Source organism: Talpa occidentalis, unplaced genomic scaffold (assembly GCF_014898055.3).
Source record: "Talpa occidentalis isolate TD23 unplaced genomic scaffold, MPIMG_talOcc4v2.1 talOcc4.6, whole genome shotgun sequence".
NCBI lineage: Eukaryota > Metazoa > Chordata > Mammalia > Eulipotyphla > Talpidae > Talpa > Talpa occidentalis.
The window spans coordinates 117,686,208-117,702,059 of NW_023604972.1; the positions used below are offsets into that span (position 1 = coordinate 117,686,208).

At 41.4% G+C, this 15,852-nt stretch overlaps 1 protein-coding gene across 3 annotated transcripts in view; it reads right to left on the reverse strand.

The window, feature by feature from the left end:
- GHR (growth hormone receptor) overlaps positions 1-15,852 on the reverse strand; it is a 234,362-nt gene that overhangs the window by 14,874 nt on the left and 203,636 nt on the right. For 2 of the 3 annotated variants that reach the window (XM_054688056.1, XM_037530377.2), the window contains exons 4-5: positions 7,863-7,992; positions 1,010-1,182 (exon numbers count right to left, since the gene is read on the reverse strand). In XM_054688056.1, the coding sequence (XP_054544031.1) occupies positions 1,010-1,182; positions 7,863-7,992 (303 nt within the window). Of the gene's footprint in view, positions 1-1,009; positions 1,183-5,116; positions 5,531-7,862; positions 7,993-15,852 lie in introns of those variants that run through there. The other variant, XM_037530378.2, reaches the window with a different exon arrangement.

The window sequence follows — 15,852 nt, forward strand, 5'->3', positions numbered from 1 at the left end:
AGGGTTAGAACTCAGGCTGTCACCCAGCATTCTTGGTACACCCATTTAGCCCCTCAACACAGCTACTCACTGACGTTAGGGAAATGTTACTCTCTAAACCATGTATTTGGATTCTATTATCTGCTTGTTACAGTTTTCTCAATCTTCTCCCTCAAAATCAGGTTATCAGATTTACTTGTTTCTGTCTGCAGCTTCTAGCCACACCCTCTCAGTCTCTTCCAGTTGGCTGATGACTGGGAAACCCATATAAGAACCGCCAATTTGAGACAAGGCACAAGGAATTCCTATAAGCAACAAAGGCTATTTGTGGATAGTTTTGAGACACTGGTGTCAGCTACTCAAAGTTCTTAGATACTTTCTATTTTGCTACTTACACACTCTTATAGTATAAACAGGAATATTCCGCTTGTAGATATCTGTTTTATTTTGTTTCATTCCCCCTGAGTCCACATGATGGACAAGGGATAGTCTGGATCTTTCCCTTTGTTCACTGAACTGATTGTCTCCAATGTTTGTCTTGGGATCTTATAACATATCTTTAAACTGATTTGATGGTTCAGTAAATATAAAATTCCAGAATTACCATGCTTTGTGATAAAGAAAATGTAGGCTTTTATTATAGCAATGAGATCAAGGGCCAAACTTCTTCAGTTGAGCTGAATATAATAATTACATCAAATAATTTAGGAAAGAATCTAAAGAGAACACTGAGTTTTTCCCTTGTAGAGGCTATGAGAGTTCTCTAAAGACCTCCTCAAGGGAAGCCTCCACAAGGCTCCCATTGTTTTCTTTACAACATTTACTGCCAGGTTGTTTTATGTTAGAGTCAATGTCAGTGCTCCCTGCCTTTCCCCTCTTGTTTACTAGCTGATTTCATGTCCTGTGAAGTAGATGTCCATACACCTACAGAGTGAAATGACCTTCCTACTCAAATGCATGTGGACAGTGCAGACCTCCCCACTTATTTAATCTAGAGTCATGTCAAACAAAACACAAACCTGTAATTTACCTATTTCCTCAACAGAGAAACACTTTTGATCCACGGTACCCCCATTGTTGGTTAGCCTGATACAGTAGGGTATCCAGATGGAGGTATAAGATGAGTTAAAGTAACAGCTGTTTTCTCCAGCAGAAATATAATCGGGGCATTCTTTCCATTCTTGAGTCCATTCTTGAGTGCTCCTGAAATGGAGGGTAAAAAAGGGTGAATTGTTCTCAAATCCATGCCATAGCTTATGTTAGAGTGAAGTGTTTGACAGTCAGATTCAGTAAATTGGAACACAAATATTTATGAGCAAGTAATTCAGCAGCACCACTTCCAACAAGTATCATACCTGTGGGTAATATTAGTGTCTCCATATGGATTGGAAGCCCTCTGGCATGTCTGCCTATAGTAAAACTGTATTTGCCAACTATATCTGCTTATTGACTGCATAGGATGTGCTAGTGCCTCAATTAAGTGATTTATGGTTAGGTCCTTTACTATCCCCTTTTTACAGACAAGGGTTCTGAGGCTTAGGGAGGTTTAAAAAAAGTTCCTTTATTAAAACACTCTAGAGAACCAATTCACAAACTATAGAGATTTCCAGAGAACAGCATCTTTGGACCTGGCATTTACCGAATTCATGGCGGAGGAATCTGAAAAAGCACAGATGGTGTCCTCCAGGCCGAGGCACCCACGTCCTGTGTGGTCTTGAGGCAGAAAATTGGCTACTACCCTACTTTGAAACACTGCATCCTGCATGCATCTCCCCAAGGCTGTATTATGCTTGGGTGAGTCTTCTGATGCTTTGGTCTCCTTACTGAACTGATTTTTTTCCTTAATTATATAAAGAGGCATATAACCATTTCAAATATGTTGGGCATTTATGAAACAGGAGAATGCTAGACATTCTCCTCTAGCCCCTGAAAGACAAAAGGCATGAATCCAGAAATTTAAACTCAGAAAGCATATTTTTTTATTTTGTAAATAGGAATAGAAATTTAATTATAGTATCCAAAAAATATTTTTTTAAAAAGGCAAAACAAAAATGGATTGAATTGAATCATGGGTTTGCTGATCTGTTCCTTTTCTTGGTTCTCTATGAAGAATAAGTCCATCTTTTCCTATGTCTTGGATCAGATAAAAACAAACATAAAAATCCATGGAGGATATATGGACACATGAACAGTGAATAAATCAGAAAATGTCTGTCTCCAAATTCACAGTCCTCTCTAGAGTCATTTCCCTCTATTCCAGGCTCCAGAAAGCATCATTTACCCAGATGACTTAGAACAATAGCAGGTTGTGTATTCAATGGAAAAGAGATGCCAGCAAATAAGTTAGTTTGGGGAAAGGAAATTCCCTGGTCAGCTGCCAAGGGGAACCAGAACATAAATGTGGAGCAATCAAAAGATTGCTCAGACTCAAGTCCATCTGAGTGGGAACAGAGCAAACGTATCCTAGAATGTGCCCCAGCTCTTCAACGCCCCGTCTGTCTGAGTGAATGAATTTAGCAAACCATCCTTGGGTGCCCACTATATAAGCCTCACACCTGGCACCTAGCATTGTGCAGGTATGATGATTAGAAGAGTTGCTCCCTTTCTCCAGGCTAGATTACCCTAGAAATGACCATCTGAGTAACGTTATATATAATTGTTACATATATATAATGTGCTCTCTATTTATGCATAGATATGTTTCTTGCATTCATTCCATCGATATTTAATGAGCATTGATTATATATAAACATTGTGGTGCACACTCTGGGGCATTACCGAATGACACTTACTGCAGGGAATGACACTTACTGCAGGTGTATGACAAAGCACTGTGGTTAAGTGCTCACAGGAAGTGCTCATTATACTCTCTTAGGAGTTCGGGAGAAGGAATGATTGCTCTAGTTGTTCGTGGAAAGTTTCCAGGCGTTTTTCGTGCTCTTGAAGGATTGCTCTTATGGCAATAAGGAAAGAAGGACAGGAACAGAGTGACCAAGGGTATGAGGTAAGGAAGTGTGGGTATGAGTGTGGTGAGGGGACCAGGGTAATGGAACAGTTGGGAAACACTTTGTTAGAATTGCTCCTTGGGTGGAATAATTCATTATTCCTTATTCTTCATTGGGTATCAGCTGAGAAGAGGATTTATATATTAAGGAGGCATAAAGCCAGGTAATTTGTGGCTGAGGAAGAAAAAGGTAGGAGTGACCTGGTGTGGGCTGCAGTGTCTTGGCTGACAGACCTGGCCGAGAGGGGTCTGAGGGACCCCTCTGAGGGATGGGAACAGGGTTGGTGCTGCAGGTTGTGGGGTGAGCAGGGATGAGGAGCTGGGGGAAGACACAGGTTTTCTTCTTTACAGCTGTTTCTCAGGCTGGTCTGATTGGCACCAGACAGAAACTTGTGTAGTGCCAGGGGGTCCTTGAGACAGCTGCTCATCCGCTGTTGGGAAGAACTGGAATTAACATGGTAGAAACACCAGGCTCTGAGACATTGAACTGTTGCTTAAATTCTTTTTTTTTTTAATTTTTAAAAAAGATTTATTTACTTATGCATACGAGAGCTGGGGTTCAGGCCAGAGATGTGGGGAGTGAGAAGATCCACCAGAGACAGAGCGGGCAACAGAACAGGCAGACTGACTGAAATTCACTGCTGAGGGGAGTAGTGGGCAAGACAGGAGAGGTCTGCTGTGCCATGTGGGTTTCTCCCTGGCCAGCTGGGGATGGAACTCATGTTGCAGAGGCTGTGGATTGCTTCATAGCGCGGTGCTTAACTCCTTGTGCCACCAGGGAGGCCCTGTTGCTTAAATTCTGATTGAGATTCCAAGAAGAGGCATACCCTTGGATGAGAGGGAGATTCATTTGATGGGAAAAGTTAAGTAGGCAGAGGGTATAAAAAGGATATGTTGTGTATATGTGTGCGTGTGTATGTATGTGTGCATTTACTACAGTAGGGAAAAGCTAAAAACATTTAGGGATAAGTGGGTCACTGAATCACAGAGTGGTTTATTTTATCTTGACTTTCAAACTAAGTAAGAATACATTAAAGAGAATGGTTTCACAAGACTGCCCAGAAAGTGACTGCCCAGGGCCTTTCATGTTACAGTGGGGATGACACCAGCAGTTAGTATAACAGATGGAACTAAAGTTAGTGTGAAAGTGTCCTAAAGATGTAGGGCAGCACGTAACAGGTCGGGATTTATATGGGGAGGTTAGCTGTGTGTTCCAGGTAGTTTCTCAACTTTGGCATGTCAGAACCCAAGTCCCCTTGGGGACTCTATGAAAAACCCCATACAGATGATCCAAAATCCATTAGCTGCACAAACAACTTAAAACACTTAACTTACGCATGATGGAACAAGGGCAAGTGGTTCCAAACAGAATCCTAATCCCCTCCCTTATGCACCAAAGTTGAGTTTTACTTTAAATATTTAAAAGTTATCTTTAAATTATTAAATTTAGAAAAGAAGCCAATTGGACTCAAGACAAAACTGTTGTCTGCCTTCACTGGGCTGAATTTCTCTACAGAGGCTCAAAGCCCATTTATGGAAACGTCTCTCTCTTTTTCTCTGACTGTCATGAGTTAAGTGCTTTAGGTGTGTTCCCAGACTACCTTGTGAAACAGGAGTGAGAACTGTAAAAAGAGATTATCAATAAAAATCAGAAGAGCAGAAGAAATGCTTCCGATTTAGAGCTAACCAAGTGGAAATGAAATCATAAAATAAAACATCCTTTGTGTTTGAAGGACAACTGTTTTCATTATATACAGATCATGCGTTTTAGGTTTAACAGAAAAAAGAAAAGTGACAATGCCCTTTCTCCTTTGTAATTTCCTCCTCAACCTTGCATAGAAAATAAACTTTCTTTTAAAAGACCAGGATACATTTTTGAGAGGGGCTTTGTGTAGGAGAGGCAGAGGTGGAGGATACAGCCTTATGGGCTTCACAAGCCTGCTGCCTTTGAAAACAGGAGTTTGCAGGCCTAGAGCTGAAGTAGAGCAACTCTGACAGGCTCCCAGAGCCCCCTTTTATGGGGGGGCCTGTGATTTGAATTTACCCTGAGTCCCCATAGAGGCCGAACCTGACATTGTCCCTGTGATGGGGTGCAGACTGTTCTGGATTGAACTGTCTTTTTTGCCAGCTCACCTGGACGGGAGCAGAGCCAAGCAAGCCTGAGCTGCCTCTGGGCCTGTGCTGCTGACAGCTCGTGTTGGGGTTCCCTTGTGCTTGAGCTCCCTGGGCAAGGCTGGGAACTGAAAGCCCAGGGCAGTGGCCCCTTCTTGGCCTCTTCCTGCCTCTACTGCTCTTAGGAATGCAACCTCAGCACAGTAGCATGTGCGCCAGGCGTGATGAAGGAGTCTGCAGTTGCCTGGAGACTGGATTCTAGGAAACAATGACACGAGTGCATAGTGCATCTACGTCATCCTCTTTGTGACTGGCCACTTGAAGTGTAACACATTCGCACGCTAATGGGCTGTGTAGTCCTCATCCCCTTTCTCGGACAAACCGGGCTGACAACTTACGCTATTTTAGCTGAGATATTCAGAATAACTCTCTGTTTACAGAGAAAACACAGAATCCTGATTTTGCCAGTTTGGGTTGGCACTCATCATAAGGCTAGGGATATGACAGTCTTTTCCTCTGGGATCCCAAATTTCACTAGGGCAAAAACTAATGACACCCTTCTGAATATGCTGGAGATTTTTCCTCCCCCCTGACAGAGGTATCTCTGTTAGTACAGAGTCTGGGTTTGGACCAGGGATGCTGAAAGGCGTGGGGTGTGCAGAAGGGGCTGAGAGGCAAAGTTACATGGCCTGACAGATGGAGGTTAGGGACATGCAAGTACTTGTGAAGGCCTCATACCTTTGGATTTCTCTTTTTGCTCAGGTTCAAATTTGATGAGTAATTGGGTGGTGAAAACCTATTTTCAGAAAGTTGGCTCAAGGCTGCCATTTCTCTATCCAGTTTACTGTGCTATACAAATAACTTAATTTGTTTTGATTGAGCTGAGCTGGCTCTCTAGGTTGCTGAGGCAAAAGCATTAACATTGAACCTATGAATCTCTCTTCACAGATATCTGGCAGTGTCACCAAACATGGCTTACTATTCAAATGTGTTTATACAAATTGACTTTGACTATTGGCCTAAACCTCTCTGCAGTACCAGACTTAATAAAAAAAAAAATGTATTTGGTGCCCAAACATCTCATCTTTGAGTGCCCTTTGGGGTAGACGCAAGAGACACCTCTGATAGCTGGATGGCGAGTAAGGTGGGTCCTGGTTGTGAACTTAGTGTTTATTAGCAAATTAAGCACCCAACTCTGCATAAAAAATGATCATGTAGCACATCAATGATCACAAGCAGTGAAGACTTTTGTAGTCTGGGAACTGGAATTGTATGTCGTTATTATTTTAAATTATCACTGTATTACCAATAATATGAATAGCAGTCACCATTTATCGAGAGCTTACTGTGCACCAAAAACTACAGGTTTTTCCTGTATTTATAAACCCCCCACAAGAAGCCAGGAGGCACGATCTATTAGCTCCTATTTGTACTCATCTGCCCAGCATTATTGGGGGAGCGAGGCTGAGTGGGGATGAAAGGCAGTTTGTTGGCCCTGAGCCCAGGCCTTTAGCTGCTCGCTGCATCTCTCTGCTCCTCTGTGGGGTATGTAGCCTTCTCTGGGGACTGAATAACACCTCTGGCTTCAGATAAAGAGTCCTGCTAACCTCTCATCTAGGCTTAGATCTTCCCTGGGTATGGATGGAGAAGAGGAGATGTGAGAGTGTTTGAACCTAAAATTTAGAATACAGGTGGGGGAGAGCACAATGGACTATGGTGGAGGACTATGAGCACTTTGGTGGTGAGAAATTATGGTGACCATACCTGAGGGGGGACAATCCTATAACGTGAAAAACAAACAAGGATGTAAAATAATTGTATGCTATTAAGAAAAACAAAGTCTCTTTTCTCCAAAGAAACCAAACCGAGTCTTTTTAAACATATCCTTTCAAAAGCTCACCACAGGTAAAGTAAAATTTTGAAGTCTGCCATGGCCTACAAAGCATGGAACAGTCTGGCCCTGGTTAACTCTGAACTCTTCTCCTGTAACGTTCTCTACCTCCTGCCTTGCATCATCCATGCTGGCCTCCAGCTTTCCCCAAGCTTGCCACATTGGCCCCAGGGCCTTTGCACTTGCAATTCCTCTGCCTGAACAACCTTTCCCCCAATATTCATGTGACCTCTCTCTCTTCATTTGTCTTTACCATCATGCATTATGTTAGAGAAGGCTTATGACCTCTTCATTTAAAATATTGCCCCCCCCCCAAAAAAAAAATCACCCAAGCTCCCTATGTACACACTGATGCACAACCACCCACTTTCACGCTCATTTTCTCACATATGTACATTTAAAGATGCACACACAGGCATATGTATTCTCACGCACACTCCCACACATTCACTCATTTGCTCATAATACTTTTACACATGTGTACACTCATGCATATTCACTCACACCCACACTTTCACACATTCACCCTCAGACACATACACACACACACTCACACATATTGCTGACTATCCTTTTCTGACTTTACTTTTCCTAATAACCCCTATTACCAGCTGATATTTCATTAATTTTTAACTGTCTGTCTTCCCAAGCTATAAATGAGGGACTTATCTTTTTGCAATTACTTGCCATAGCTCCACTGCCAGCAATATTACCCAACACATAGTAGGGGCTTGATACTTTTCTGAATAAATGAAATGAATGAGCACATCTAGGTCACTAAAATAAATCATTTCTGCTCCTACCACTGCATGCACGTTGCTATAATTTAATAGGAAATTTCATGGAGAGAAAAGTTAGAAAGCATGAAGGCTGCACCTTCTAATATAGAACAGCCGTATGGATCCTGGGCTCGCTAAGCCATGATGAACCCCATCTGTCCAGTGGCATGAAAAAGTCTCTAGTTCAGGTGAACGGCACTTGGTGAATTTAGGCTTCCCAGAAGAATCTGCAGGATAAAAACAAAAAGGTAAGGCATGAAATCAGAAGAGTAATGTATGGTCCTAATGAAACACATTATTTTAAGTAGTGAAGAACCGCTTCTAGAAAAGCGGTTTCCTGGGCCACTGTTTCAGAACTTATTGAATGTCAATTATTTGTCAGTCTTGGATGCCAAGGGCAAAGCATTTTGCCTTTTTTTCAAACATTAACTTCTTAGGGTCTCTTAGGAAACCAGAGCTAGGATGAAGATTTGGGGATAGGTAGTGTATTTGGGAGGCGACTCCAGAAAGTCAAAGCGCAGGAAAGGGAGAGAGGAGAAGAGAAGGAGAACAGCTAATAAAGTGTGTTATTCCGCAGGTTGCCATAGTGGTTAACTGGGACCCAATCCCACAAAGGCCCCTCTGGGGAGCTGGGTAGAGTGTGCCTCACCAGTACCTGGAGAAGGATACCGCACTTACTGGTTGGGGTTGACATACACAAACTTCTAGCTGCACCTGTGCATGAGCTGATTTTGGAGAAGCCGGGGCAGGTATTGGCAGCATGTGTGGCACTTTCTCATGGTGGTAACTGTCCAACATGATGCGTGCTGACCTCAGATGGGAGAGAGGACGCAGTGTGCTACCACAGCATCCCCTATGGGGCTTTTCTCTTCTTAAAAAATTTATTATAAAAAGTCACTCATGTATGCATTCTTTTGAAAGATTTTGCCAGTAAACTCATTAAATAGACATTGACAAATTTGGGAAGTGGAAAATGCATCCTGTGTTAGGATATTTACCCAAATTCCTCTGCATCTACGAAATCTGCAGCTATAGATGTGCAATAGACAGGTCTGGGACAGAGTCAATTTTTCTATAGCAAATGTCATTGTCTTCTGAATCCCAAGATCATTTTGGAGATGGTCACATTTCTTTTGTTCCTTCCTCCATCCCTCCCTCCTCCCTTTTATTTTTTGCTTCTTCTATGCATAGTCTTCAATTTGATGGGAAACTTAATATTTTTGTTTTCTGATTCAAAGCTCACATTCTTGGGCAGCAGGAGGAATCTCCATCTTAAAGTATCTTTATAAATACTTAAAGCAGAATTAAAAAAATAGCATGTGTAGGGTAAGTGAATTAATCAGGCTTTATACACCACTAGCTTCTGTGGCTATCACCTGCGGCCTTGATCGTGTTCATGCAGAAGGTACTTGGGAATGTGGACACCTGAGTATGGGTGTGGGTAAGTGTGCACACCTGAGCCTATAGGCCAGGGATGTAAGGATGGCTACAAGAGGTCCAGCAACATAACCACAGAAGAGTCAAGATGATGAGTGCAAGAGAACGCCAAAGAGCCCAGAGAAAGAGAGAAAGCCAAAAAGATTCCCCAGGAGCTGGGAGGCTTGCCAACCCTCCCACGGCATGCCCTGAGCCTGGTTGCCCCACTACAGCATACAAGCAAACACATAATATTTTCTGATCAAGTTCCAGGTATATACATGGTGCTTTGAACCAAAATATGCTCCCTTTCTCCTCTGTCAACAAACTCATGCCAAATGAGGCACTAAACCCAAACAAATCCATCATTCAGCCATCCACTCAACATGCAGGGAGTAAACATCTATCTCGTATTAGGCCTTGTTCCAAGAATACAGCTGGAGACAAACTAGTAACATCCTGGTCCTCATGGAGTTTCCATTCCAGTGGGGGCTTCGGGAGGTGGCTTTCCTATGTAGAAAATAAGCAAGGTAGGAAGAGACACTAGAGCTGGACCATGGGGACAACATCCTCTTCCACCATTCCCCATTTCAATTCAGGGAAGAAACTCATGCTGGGAAATGTGTCCTTGTTTTAGAACACCCGTTGCCCTGAGTAGTCTGTTTATAAGCATGTGAATCCTCAGGAAATCCTGAGATGTGGATTGTTCTTTGCCATGGGAACACATGTTGGGGGTAACAAAAATTTTGGCTTAATAAAATTCCATGATCACATAATCGTGAAAAATATTTTTTCCATATGAACTAAGAGGTTTACAAGAACTTGGGAGCATGGACAGTGTCTAGCTTGGTAGCAAGGGCAGACAGCCAACCCTCTAGGGACTTAGCATTTACAAGTCCATCTTAGAGCACTGAAGGAGTCTTTGAAATCTGGTAGAACAAATATGGTGAAAAATAGGTTTTGCTGGGTAAGTACCAATTTTACAGAAATGTCTTTTTCTGTTAGCCAAAACACTGAAAACACTATTTTTAGGTACTTCCACAAATTCAGTGACAAATATTTTCAAACCACAACTATTTTAGTGTTCATCAGATTTGAGTAGAGTGTTTCATATTCTGAGTGTACTTTTGCATAGAAGATAAGAAGAGGAAATAAACTAATTGAGAGTTTTGAATTCTAGTCCTGGGTCTGCTTCCATTTAGCTATGATTTCTCAAGTCATTTGGACTCCAGTTTCCTCAGTAGAGAGGGTGGAATGGATGTAATTGGGGGTACTTTACCATTTGATGATTATAGCGAAGTCACATGTACCACCATACTCATGGATAGGATCAAACATAATTTTTGGCATTTGAGCTGAAACAATCTGAGATCATCAAATAAATGTACATGCCATTCAGATTCCTATGTTCCCTTGTAATAAGCCTGCCATGTGATGGCAAGAATGATCCCAACCCAAACACTTGAAACACAGAGGAAAAAACGACTAGCTGGGGCGAAAAACTTCAAAAAAAATTAATTTGAAACACTTTTTTTTGACCTAAACTTAGTATTCTTGTTTATTCTGTTTCCTTTTAACTGCAGATGTATAGAAAGCATTATATTGTCTTCTTATTCTAAATAAGAAATAGGAAATGCATGGTTGTGGTGCTAATGTGCTGAAGCATGTGCCTACACGGGCCATGTTATGCATGGGCAGGCATGGTGCTGCACAGCTGTTATTTTCTTTGTCTTTCTTTTTATGGCTGTCTTTCATGGCTGCTCCCGTTCCCTTTATTTCCATGCATTTTCCTTTTCTACTTCTTTCTTTCTTCTAAGTCTGGGTATGTGCTGTTAACTGCTGTAGCAGCCAGCCTTTCCAATGGCCCCAGTGGTTCTTTCCTTTTTTTATTTACAACCTCATGTGTCTCCTCCCTTTGAGTAACTTAGGTGAAACCTACAGAATATGGGAGCATTGAGGCATGTCACAGCTGTATTACACAAGATTGTTACATAAGATTGTTACTTTTGTCTTGGTTGAAGTCTCTCACTCTCACTTTTTGACAAATGAAGCTGCCCTGAGGGTTCAAATTAGTGACCTAGAGCAGAGGGTGGCCTCTGGACAAAGACCAGCCAGAAGCTGAGGCCTTCAATCTAACAAACTTTGAAGAACTGAATCCTGCCAACAACAGTTAGCATGCATGGACAGTGATCCCTCCCCAGCCTTCGGATGAGACCACAGCCCTGGCCAACACTTAGATGGCAGCCTGCTGAGAATCTGAAGCAGAGAACCAGCTGATGAGTTAATTTGGGGGAAGGGTAGGGGAAAGATTAATTGGAGTAACTATTTGAATAACGTTCAAACAGAACAAATGAATCCAATATATGAGCACAGTGTTTAGGAATGACAAATGTCATTTGTCTTAGCAAATGGGATGTATCACAGCAAGTATGGGGCAGTGGGTAACCTCTCTTGAAGGCAAGAAGTGTAGTATAGCAGTTACCTAGTTCCTTCTCAGTCACCTGCTGCTTCAACTCTAGCCATGCAGAGGCCAACATTCCTCAAGTTCAGCCCCTAGTCCCGGGCTGAGGTTTCTCAAGTCTGTGAGGGTATAGTGTAACATTAAAATAAGCACATTTCTGACTATGCCTGAAAACCCTCATAGAAACTTGTTTTATATCTCACTGTGAAGGCAACAAATGGCTACTATGCACTCCAGGTCCCTCTCTGATGAGCCATGAACCATCATTTCTAAGCTGGCAAACCTCCTGCTCCTATGTGTTTATTTTTTTGCTAGAATTAAAGACCATGTAGTTCAATATCCATTTATAGCATCTCTAAAAAGAGTGCTATTATTGAAAAGAAACTCTACCTTTGACCCTAAATTAATTCTTAGTAAGAGAGATGAGTGTTCGAACTCAGTCACTCTACATTCTGAAGACATTTGGGATTCATTTTATTTTCTCCTTGGCTACTTCATTTTGATAATGAGGATGCTGATTTACAGCTACATATTTATTTTAATTATTATTATGGTAACTACATGGTGTTACATATCACAACATGCTGAATACTTTAAATGCATTTTTTCCTTTAATACTGACAACTCCAGCAGGAAGATATTATTCCTACTTAGAGGTAGATAAACTGGAGGTTAAGGAAATTAAATGAGTTTCCAATGTTTATCCTGCTGTAGGCAGCAGTCATACAGACACAAACCTATATGCTTTCAAGCCTAAATTGTAGCACTAGCAATTGTTAGATGATTCTCTTCTCAAATAATTCCTCAAAGGGAACAATGACAAACTCAGATGTGCTCTTTTTTTTTTTTAAAAAAAGATTTATTTATTTATGCTTACAAGAGCTGGGGTACAGGCCAGAGGGTGTGTGTGTGTGTGTGTGTGTGTGTGTGTGTGTGTGTTGGGGATGGTGGTGAGAGGATTCACCAGAGACAGAGTGGGGAACACAACAGGCGGATTTACCGAAGTACACTGCTGAGGGGAGCAGTCTGCTGTACCATATGGGTTGCTCCCTGGCTGAGGATCGAACTCGTGATACAGTGATAGCGGACAGCCTCAGAGGTTGTGTCTTAACCCCTTGTGCCACCAGGGTGGCCCTCATATGTGCTCTTAATTCAATTCTCAGAAATCAGTAACCTGGAAAACCCTAAGAATGCCATTTCCTAACTGTGACTGCACATTGGATTCGACTGGCAGCTTTAATATATACTTGGCTTCCTCCCAGAGACTCGAGTAGATATGCCTGGGGTGCAACCTGGGTATCAAGATTTTCAAAAATTCCCCAGGGGCTTGTACTGTGTAATCCAGGTTAGAAACAAAGTTACAGGTAAGCACCAAAAAGCTGGCTGCCCACATTGTTAGATTTTCTGATCACTTCCAGCACAGCTACTTATCAAGCGTGACACTTGGTGTACACTCCTGTGAGTGCAGATTGGGAGAGTGTGGGAAGACATGACTATTAATTATCACCTTGAAGGGTGCAGTAGTGCTTCATGATAAACATGCAGAGAACTAAGATATTTTAAGTAGATGTGCAAAATGGCACATATCTAAATGCTAACCTAGACTAAGCTTCAGATGGATTGTACATTGGTAATAGGAAATAAGACTAAATTAAATTGGTATTCTCACTGGCATTGTTATTTAGGAAGCTTGAAGAGTTTTACTAAACTAGTTTTTAAAGTTGATGGAATGATAATGTATTCAAATCTATAAAGACAGAGGGACAGTCAGGGAGCTGAGAGGCACTGCTGGTTGCAGCACCGTATCTCTGACAGTGACCTTGACTGCTTTAATCAGTCACATTAGCTGGGCAGGCCAACTTGGTTTCTTCCTTCACTACCCAGTGGCTTTCCCCATGGAGGAAGATGATCCTCCCAGACAGTGCATAGGGAGCACATCACACAACTATTTCTGTTTAAGTTGCTGTTACATTCTTGCTCTTTGCTCTCTCACCAGACATGCTTTTCCATCCTCAGTTATGATAAAGGAGACACAAAAACCAAATGAAATAACATGCAAGTTTCTAATGTCTGTTGGGACTTGGGGTTAGGGGGGGAAGGAAGAAGAAGAGCAACATTGTGGGAAGGGGAGGTGAGGGCATGAGCCTTTGAGGGGAAAGGAAACCTTCAGAACTTGGGTTGTGGAGTAGAAGGCACTCAGCAGCCATCTGTCCTCAAATGTGGAACCTGCACTGCACATGTCATGAGGACCAACAGCTGTGACAGTTTTGAACACTTGTTATCACCTATGAACAGAAGCTGGGGGCTTAGATACCTTCTGTGGAGGCAGGGGCTTGAAGGCACAGTGTTGCCCTACGACCAAAGTACAACTAAACATAACCAGTTAAGTTTCCTTTGGAGTTGGGCAGCAGTAGACAAACAATAAGGAAAAGTTCTTTCATCTGATTAAGAACTAAATCTTGTAAAGACATACTAAAATGGTAATTTTATAGAACAGATAAATTTTGAACAATTTTAACCCTAAAAGATGAAAGAAGTGATGAGACCAAACCAGAGTATGTGGTTATATGTGCATGAGAAATGAAAGGAAATATTGTAATGAGAGAAAAGCAGGGAGCTCACTGGACCAAATAACTCTTATTTGGTAGATCTGGGTTATCCTCGGAAATCTGCATATGCAGTCAATCAAGGGGGTCAGTCTTAGAAGAGAAAAACAGCCCTTGCAGGCTCAGTCATCCTGATTTAGATAAAGAATGGTGACTGTGGAACATAAGCCAGAGTTATTGTCAGCTGAAACAGCTTTCATATGTTCTGAAGATTGCACAAGCACGCTGGTTGAGCCAAGTATGGTGAAACTGTAATGTTCCTTTCACAAAATAAACAAAAGATGGTGATTCCAGCACAGCTAGTCCACTTGCTAGACTTGGCTGCACAGGCTTTGGGTAAAATCTTTGGGTGACTAATTAGCCTAACTATCAGTGATTTAGAACATCTCTGTATTTAGCCTTGATATCAGGGTGAAGCAATATTACAGAACAGAACATTCATGATCAAAGACTGGATGAGAAAAGATGTAAAGAGATATAATTAATTCTGCCATGATTGTAAGAAGCTACTACATTCAACGATTTCCAAGCCCCTTTCTCAAGCAAAAATAGAATGGAAGGGGGCATGATAACAGCAACAGAGACTTCTTGGGGGTTGCTACATGTCAATCTCTGTTAGGCACATATATCCACTTCTTTAATTCTCACAACTATGGAATGAGGAGAGTATTGTTATATACCATCGTGTAGAAGGAACTGAGGCATGGAGAAGCAAGATAACTTTCACCAAGGATACTTGGCTACTGTCTCTGAGCCTTGAGTCTAGCCCAGGCAATCTTAGTCTGTCATCTCAGTCATGAAATATGTAGCTTTCAAAGTTTTGAAAAATGACTCAAGAAATATGACTGAGCATGCACATATGTGACATACATGTGTGACATACATATGTGTTCACATCACACCACATATATAATAAAATATATATTGTGTTTATATTTATATCTTTATATCATACACATACACACATATATAAAATAAAATATCTTTTACTCTTACTGCCTTCAATGAACTGTTCCATTTTAATTTATAAATTATTCTTCAGGAAAATTATTTAATACCAGGTCACCACTTTGTTTGAAAAAAATTACATACAAAGCTGCTGACCCTAGAAGGTTGCAAATATGAATGTTGGTCTGCAATTCTCTGAAAGCAAGGCAAGGACATTTCATTTATATGGCACAGATTACGAGATATCAACAAAAATGCATTTTACAGATAACAAACTATTCTTGAAATTCTTTCCCCCAAAATACATTTTAAGATGTTCTGAATCATTAACAAAGTCTGAATATTATGTGACCTTCTTATTATTTTTTCATGAGGATTAGCGATTATCATGCTGAATCATGGTGTAACTATGTCTGCAGGATTGCTAGGCAAGGGCTGGCGTCTTCTTGCCCTGCAGTAAGTAGATTCCCTACTTTGCTGTGATATTCATGCTCTAGCTTCAGCTTTGTATAGTTCACAATAATTTATTTAAAAAACCAGCAATTCTTTAACTTGACAATTGCCTTCACAATGGATGGGAACTACCGGGAAATAAGTTTTGATAATACCAGGTGGTAGCTGAAAGGATAGATTCTGGAGCCAGACTCTTGGGTTCC